The sequence below is a fragment of the Etheostoma spectabile genome, chromosome 6 (assembly GCF_008692095.1).
Source record: "Etheostoma spectabile isolate EspeVRDwgs_2016 chromosome 6, UIUC_Espe_1.0, whole genome shotgun sequence".
Lineage (NCBI taxonomy): Eukaryota > Metazoa > Chordata > Actinopteri > Perciformes > Percidae > Etheostoma > Etheostoma spectabile.
The window spans coordinates 17,617,300-17,625,956 of NC_045738.1; the positions used below are offsets into that span (position 1 = coordinate 17,617,300).

Sequence of the window (8,657 nt, forward strand, 5' to 3'; positions counted from 1 at the left end):
TGCTGTCACTTGTCAGCTTGGAGCTTGGGAAAAGGACAAAACATGAATAATATATTGTTTTATATAGTGTGTATTGAAGTCACTTCTTTTTCTAGTTTTTGTCCCGTTCTGTATTAACATCAATTGTAGAAAGATATTAGAAAGAATTAGACATAGTTTATAGAGATTTGTGCATTTGGTTGTAAAACATGTTCTCACATTGTGAATAAGGGTTTGAAATTATGCTTAGTCATTAGGGTAAATTTCCAGAGGAACATTAATTCCCTCTGCTCACTTTTAAAGGCAAAGTAGGCTAAATAATAATCCTATTTATATAGTGCTTTACATGGTAGGCTACTCAAAGACACTTTATAGTAAAACCAGCACATTTATCACATAAAAACAGATACAGCAATAAAACCAACATATAAAACAAGCCTATAACTTTGTAAACATGTGGAGTGACTAGTCGGCTAAGTAGATATTTTTAAATCCTTACGCATTCAGATGGTCCGCTCTAGTCTGTTGGGCTTTTTCTCTCCGTTTGGCAATAAGCGTATTTCCCTTTCTGCATATTATATGCTTCCCCTCCTCTTGACTTTCCACTAGAAGCTGCTGCTCTGCAGGTGAAACATATGCCGCACGCGTCTTCTCCATCTCTGAATCAGTAGATCTGCGATAGATACTGTGGTCAATTTAAGAAAGCCGTGAACGTGCACTTATCCCAGCTATCTACACCTGGCTGGACATAGCTTCACCTTCTCATCCGGGCTCGGCAAACGTGCAACCGATTAAGCCGTAATGAGCGGATCACTTTAAGTCAAGCTGCGCTTTTTCAGTTGTCCTGGATAGCTTCATTCTTCCATGCAACAGGCCCCAGATGTGGTTGAAAGAAGGCCTCGCATCTCAACAACTGTCCTGTATGTTTTCATTGTATGCAACACATTGTTGTATTTGTTTAGCAGTTGAGTTCAAATCAACAGTCTTTGCCCAGAATCACACACACTGCACCTTTTAACAGGACGTCATGCAGGTGAATAAATCACCTTTTTGTTCCCCATCCGTCCAAGGCTTTGGTCCACGTGTCCAACATGATGTCCAGTGGCAGATACCACAAGCTGGTGGGGATTTTGTCCAATGAGGTACAAAACCATGCAAACACTATTCATGCACACACAGACTGGAGATATATTCAAATGAAAAAGTAAATGTTCTACCACAGGCCCACATGTATTTATAATTACTATTTTTTGTTTTTTGAAAGTAGTCATTATAAAAATAATCCATGTACGTACACGGCCCAGCAGAGCAGGGCATACATCGTCAAAAAAATGTCAGTTCAAATTCATTGCAAAGGGTGTATCAATGTAAAAGTATTTAATTTTTGGGGATAAGGATTACTTATCCCTGTCAGTGCTATTGTTTTGGTGATCTCTTTTTCTGTCATTTCAGACAATAGATTATGTTCAGACGAGGTGCAGGTCTCTCACCGATGCTCAGAGACGGCAGCTCGCTGTCACAATGGATGATATTATATTTATTTCCCCAGAAGACGTGTCGGTCGTCTTTGATCAATACGGTGAGCTTTGTGCGATCAGTCTTCATAAATTACACGGACAGGTTGAGAACACTGACCGACAAAAGTGATTTTGGGATACTTGAGTTGCAAAATGTATTCCATTAGGGTCTGTTTATGGTCAGCTGACAACTCCACCAAACCATAGGTACTGATTGACTGCCAAGTTAGAGAGTACTTCTTGAAATAGAAGCTATTAGTCAAAAGTCATAAAACTGTCCATGCTCCCCTATCAAGGATGAACGTCATGGACTCATAACTATGACCTAGTAGGAGGAGGATCACCTGTGGAGGATTGTAGTTATAACTGCTAGCTCTCAGATGTGAGTGTGAAGAATTTTGCTTTAAAGACTCAATGTGCCTTTTTTTTTTCCTTTTAAAAGAAGCTTTTATCATGATCTCGACGGCTAACTTATCAGCTGGATGGTCTCTGTCTTCTTCCTTGCAGGTAGAAAGTTCTGCTTCATCGTCATGAGGTGTTGGGTCCTGTCAGCATATGAAGGCCCTGATGACCCAGAGGGTACAAAGCTCTTCAAAGTGGCCTCTGGTGAAGATGGCGGCCCACAGAAGAAAATACTGACTGCAGTCTATGAGTAAGCACTCAGCTTATCGTCTGCACAGACATACCATGCGTCCAAAAGTATGACCTAAAATCAAATCTTCCGTCATTCAGCTTTGACATTTCCAAATTTATCACATGCAGTGTGTGGACTTTTTGCTTCACGCTAATTTTTTATCATTAATTTGCTCAGATGTTCTGTGCCAAAAATCTGTTTGCTTCAAATATTTACTTAGACTGACCAAAATTATTAATGCAACACTTGTTTTTGCCCCATTTTTCATGAGCTAAACTCAAAGATCTAAGACTTTTTCTATCCTATGTGATAAAACTGCACATTTTAGAGTGGCCTTTTATTGTGGCCAGCCTAAGGCCCACCCGTGTAATAATCATGCCGTCTAATCAGCATCTTGATATGCCACACCTGTGAGTTGCTGGATTATCTCGGCAAAGGTGAAGTGCTCACTAACAGATTTGAGAAAAATAAGCCTTGTGTGTACATAGAAAAGTCTTCGATCTTTGAGTTCAGCTCATGAAAAATGCAGGCAAAAACAAAAGTGTTGCATTTATAATTTTGTTTAGTGTAATTATATGTTGGCAAAATCTCAGTTACCTGCAGGCTTTCCAACATATGCCTTGTCTGTTTTTTGTTGGGTGGATAACACAGCCACAAAGCTGATGGTGGCGAGTCAAATACATGTTGAAATGATGTTTTTGGATACATTTTCCAAAGTGTGATGTGTGGGTGGATGAGAGTTGATCTAATGTGTAATGCCTCACTTGGGAAAACAGGGAAAAGGGACCGTTCATTTCACTGGAGGACTGCCACCGATGTAGCAAAAAATATTAGCACAGATTGGAATCAAATCTATTTTTAATATAATATTGGATAAAAACCAAGCAAGAGACAATCCTATGGTCTTATCTGTATTCACTGTAATACTTTTGTAGTTCACAGTGAGGCATAGTGGCACACTTTCTAAATATTCACACACAGGAAGAAGTCTGTGAAGCGCAACTGGGGCAAAAGAGGTCCAAATAAGAAAATCCTGAACAAGCGCACAAATAATCAGAGCACCTTTCTCCTTCATCGTATTTTCCATTTTCATTCACACCAACTTGATGAATGAAATTCTGAGTATCCAGCAGAACGCTTCACATACAGCATGTGAGCAACAAAAGCCTCGTCACATCTCGTTTTTCTCCATGCTTAATCATCGTCTGTATCTATTAAATATATCTAATAAACTCACCGCTGTTTCTAAGCAGTGCCACTGCTTCTTCAAACACACCAGGTGCCAAATATTGTGCGAGCAGTATTGTGGCTCTTTACGTAAATGTTCAGTTATGGCACGGAACATTAAAGGAACAGTTCGTCCACTTTGACAACTAGATGAAGCCAGAAATGTTATGTATTTCATGTCTGAAAATGAAATGGACTGCTTGTCAACAAATGTTATAACATATTACTGCATCACTAGTTGTTCTGATTTGGGTCTAAAGTATACTGATATGATTCACCGCTGTAACAGAAAGGAGAAATAATTTCACTCCCAGTGCATGCAACAGTCAAAGCCTCTTTCCATTTCCCATCAGTAATCCGGTTAGCTGCTGCACCACATGGTGTGGCTATTCTACCTAATGCCCACCTATCTAGCTAGCCAGATTCTCTTTTCCTATTGTTTCAGGTCTTGAAATCCGCTCTGAGAAAGCCTGTTACACTTGAAATGTTATCCCAAAGGCTAGCAGACAGACAGTTTTGCAGGATAAGGGGGCTATTTTCAGAATCCTCACCTCATTGTTGTTTTCAAGGCGATACAATTAGCAGAACTTTTGAGTTGAGTGTCAGTTTGTTTGCTTTGTTCCGATTCAGGGATTAATTTGATACAAATTCCAATTGTTTGCCCCCAAAAGTTGAATTGAAATGCCAAGCTCGAGAAAACCGTTCACGGGTCAAAAATGTAACCAAGAAGATTAGTCTCAAGACGCTTCCCTTCTCTTCTTCATTATGGAGCGTGTATTGCATTTGTCAATACCAGTATTAATTAAATGAACAAAATATCCAGCAAGCATCTAGACTGCGACTAGAAAACCAATGTCCTGATGCATCTTATTAGAGTACGTGCTGCCTCAAAAGTTTACTGTCAAAGATGGCCTCCGACACTCGCACGACAATTGTTCTTCAGACGGCACATCAGGTTAAGAGAAGATTATCTTTAAAAGCCAACGTTTTGGGTGGAAGAGTCGATTACGTTCTGACTGTAAACAAACCGCTTCAGAGTTTGAGTGGAGGTAAGCAGAAACCACCATTTCAAGGCAAGCTGGGTCCACTTGCTTTGCCCCGCATCAGAGTGTGATTTCTGTGTTCACATATTCCCAGACCAACTGGACCTGGGGGTTAAGGCCCTGACACACCAAGCCGACCGTCTGTCTTAGTTTGCGCGGTGTGTCCCGCGCCGTTGCCAGACGTCTGCAAATGTAAGAATTGTATGTTTAATTCACACGCTTGTCAAATTGAAGGAAACCAATTGCTATCGCCAGATGGCAATTTTGTTTGGCTAATTTTCTGTAACCAGTGTATGATGAAGGCATGTTGGGTGGGTGAAATTAGCCAGCAGTGGGCCGTTGGTGGGTCCCTCCAGAGACCAGATGACAGACGTGAGAAGGACAGTCCGCTCCCGGCGGGGAATGAAGCAGAGGCTGTTCGGTTCTGCCGTTTTGTTGTGGGTATCATAGCAACGTAATCCGGTTTCTCTTGCGGAATGACGAATAGGTTACTGCCACCTTCTGGTATGGAGTTTTTTCCTCTCACGCAGACGCAGAACAACTTCAGCCAACTTGGCTGTCAGCTGTAGTCTCTGCGGTGTGTTACGGTGTAAGTTTTTGGCCCAGACAAGGGCAAAGAGGGCCGACGAGAGGCGCCGCCACAGTCAGCTGTCGTTGCCACTAGTCCCAGCTGTCGGCTTGGTGTGTCAGGGCCTTTAAACACTCCAGGTTCTGCAAACATCTGGTCTACATGAGCTAGATGTGAATACACCCTTAATCAATCTACCTTTTCCTTCATCACTTTGAATACACTTGTGCTACTAAGACAAAAAAGAAAAATTGAGCGGTGCATATTTAGGGAGTGATGTATCGTAGATCTGGTTGAACATGTCTGCCCCTTTCATTCCAGATTCAAACGAGAGTTGACGATTGGAGCTTCTCCTGACTGGAAAGTCACAACTGTTTGGCACTGGCCTTGGAAAATGGCCTAGTAATTTGACTCAACGTTGCAAGGCCATTTGTCAGATGAATTTACTTAAAATAGACAACTTTAAACTGGACATCTGTAAGCAGCAGATTAAAGAACTGTATTTGAATCACAAGGAAGGGGACGCAGAGCCATAATACTGAAGCTATACAGACAATGGAAGACACCTCACTACGAAGTTTGTCCTCTGACCCACAGATGCTTCAGAAGCCCTCTTCCAGTGAAAATGTTCTGAGGTCATACTCCTAGACCTGCTCTACAACTAGCTGTTAAGTGTGTTATAAAATAAACACCTACAAAAAAAAAAAAAAGAAAAACTTCATTCCAGTTCCATGTACCAGCTTCTTCTGGAGCTTTTAAATCACATCTCCCAACCATCCTCCGCAAATGGAGTTTGCCTAGTTGTCATGGTGATGTCCATGTGACGAAAACTAAGGCATCTCCATGACAACTTAGAAAAGTCTATTCACTGAGGAAGACCATGGTTGCGTCTGAAATTCCATCACTATTTTTGGTGAAATAGTACAGTATGCAAAAACTGGACAGTATGCGGGCATAAATATCACACAATAGTGAAGACAACGTTCACAACAGACAACTATATGTATTGAGTATGTAATGCACACTATGTGATTTAGTGTGGGATGTAGCACATGAGATGTAACTGAAGGTTCCAGAAAAAGTGGATCAGTAGAAACTGAGTTTGTTAAAGTTGTATCAATAAATTGCTTGATCATAGCACCAAACTGTATCCTTGACCCTTTACTTTACCCAGAAAAGCATTACAAGTAGGAGTAAATAAAAGATAAGGTGATAAATAATTGAGGTGCCTCTTCCTTAACAATTTCTGAACAATCCTTAACTTTTACAACAGCATCTGACGTCAACATCAACACGCTAATGTTAACTACTAACTCGCATTAGCAAATGTGAGTATGAATGTATTAGGTACTTGTCCTAACAAGCAACAGGCATCAAGATAATCCATTTTCCATAGCAAGCAGAGGGTGCGGATGTTCTGGTACATGGTTGCCGGCGATATAGTTAACTCTTTAAGCAAGACTGAGGAGCTCACAACAAGTCTTGTACCAAGTGAAAATAGCTTTATAATGCATTGCTGCAAGCAAGAGTGACAAATTCTAGTAGATAATTCCCCACCCGTTTAACTAACTCAAAACGCAGCCTATGTCTGTGCCTACGGTCATTGCCAAGAACTTGTCACTTGTCAAAAACACCACGTCTGACAGGCTTGTGAATGCTGCGTGTCATCCCATTCTGTTTAAGATTGCTGCAATAGTATTAATGTTGACAACATATCTGACAAACAGAGCAGATTCTGTCATTAGCAGCCGCCAAATTAATGCATAATGAAATACGCTGGGGATTATTCTAATTTTCCTGCATAGTAATAAGTGGTCCGTGGAAGTTTGCGTGGGTTTTTTTTGGTTCCAGTGGAGCATCTCGCAGAGTCATAATAAGATTAAATGAGTGTGGTTAGTTTAGCACATGTCAATATGCTCATGGATATGGTGAGAGCACATTAAACAATTTGCTACGCCTGTGCATCACTCAGTTTAATGGAAATTAACAAGAAAACAAAAACAAGTGATGAATGTACAAAAAGCTAATGGTTTTTTTATTAGTTATTTTGCTGTTTTGTAATCTTCAGACGTGTGCATCAGTCGAGGCTGTGTGCCAACTGGTTTCATTAATCTGTTTAGCGAAACAGATTGTAAACAATCCCTCGTACCTCTTTGAAATCGTGTGCCTGTATGTCTCAACGTGTCTTAGCTCCAAGACGCCATAAATTAATTTTGCTATCTCTGTCAGACTTCCCATTTCAAGGTTGATTAATAGGATTACAAGATAAATATGCTTGGAAATCAAATCTAATACTTTGACTGACCAATTAAAAAAGGTACGGAGAACGTACCTTTCATTATTTACTCCAGTCTTTTACCACCATAGAAACAGTCACACCAGCTGTCATTGTTAAGTCCAAAGCAATCCAACATTTAACACTGTTTCACAGCCGCTTAGGTCCACCAACAAAAGATGACATATTGCTTTCAACAAAAGAAAAATGAAATGTTGACATGATAAATGAGCGGTTTCTGTGCATGGAATTCTAATCTCAATTTAAAAACATTGATTTTCTGTCAACGGACAGTAATAGGGGGAACACTTCTTTTGTTGGCTGACACGTTTATCTCTGAATTTGTGGCGTTAAGATTTTGTGTGGTGACTAATGAAGACTGGACAGCAACACACATGCCTTAATGAATACTGTTTGTTGTGCAGGGAGATAAAATATAAACTAGCATTTGTTTTAGCTGTAGTTTATTTACCAATGTGTTTGTTTTCTTTAAATGCTATTTAGTGTCATGTGCTCTTGGGTTTGTAGTTTTGACATTTTGGCAGAAAACTGGTATTGATGTCCAGGCCAGAACAAAGACCACTTAAGGCAAAACAAGTTAAGACTGACACTAATCTTTGATTTTAAAACTAAGAAGAATCCATCACGGTAAATAATGATGATAAATACATTTTGCTTTGTTCCACCAATGTGTGTTTTTGTCATTTTCATGCATGCTGATGTGCCCTCTGCTGGGCAAGAAAATATGAACTCAGGTGTTATTAAAAGAGGGTTAGTTTGAATTTAAGATGAAAACCCACCCATACACCTATCAGGTGAAGGTTTATTGAATGGAGTAACATGTGCTCAGTGATGCATTAATGTGTACTTAGAAAACTGCGTTTCATACATACTTTAAAAAGGTTGTTTGTTGCCATTTCCAATGATGGAGATACAGCTTGAAGGGGGAAGCTAGGGTCTTCAACATGCGTAAGAGCAACTTGCTCACTAAGAATTAAGTCTATATATTAAAAACAAAGTGTGTATAAAAAGGTACAGGTATAGTATGTCACTTTACATAACCCTCTTTTTTGTGGGTCCTCTGCCACAAGCTGTTAACTGGCTTCCTGCGAATTCATGAAATAACACTAAGGGCATCACTCCAAAAAAACCTTAATCCAAAAAATAGGTCAAATGGATGCTCCAATAAAGGCTTATATGATGCAACACAGTCTATTTGAGCATGGGTTTCCTTTCTACATTTACCATTTCAACAGCGTTATGAACATGATCACGATAGAGTGATAACATTGTAAAGTAAAGTCAGTTAAATAGAATGATAGCAATAGAATCTACCAGCTCAAAAATATTTGTACAAAATTTAACATATTGTTTCTTGGGAGTTTGCAAGAATGGATCACTTTCAAGAAAGCTG

General features: G+C 39.8%; 1 protein-coding gene across 2 annotated transcripts in view; it reads left to right on the plus strand.

The window, feature by feature from the left end:
* The window catches only part of si:dkey-82o10.4 (m-AAA protease-interacting protein 1, mitochondrial), a 15,724-nt gene that overhangs the window by 996 nt on the left and 6,071 nt on the right, over nucleotides 1-8,657 (plus strand). Inside the window, exons 2-5 of one of the 2 annotated variants that reach the window (XR_004332438.1) lie at nucleotides 1,050-1,121; nucleotides 1,432-1,558; nucleotides 2,004-2,148; nucleotides 5,290-5,549. Coding sequence is in view for 1 of the 2 variants with exons in the window: in XM_032518507.1 (XP_032374398.1) it covers nucleotides 1,050-1,121; nucleotides 1,432-1,558; nucleotides 2,004-2,148; nucleotides 5,290-5,371 (426 nt within the window). In the remaining variant the exon portion in view is untranslated. Of the gene's footprint in view, nucleotides 1-1,049; nucleotides 1,122-1,431; nucleotides 1,559-2,003; nucleotides 2,149-5,289; nucleotides 6,114-8,657 lie in introns of those variants that run through there. The other variant, XM_032518507.1, reaches the window with a different exon arrangement.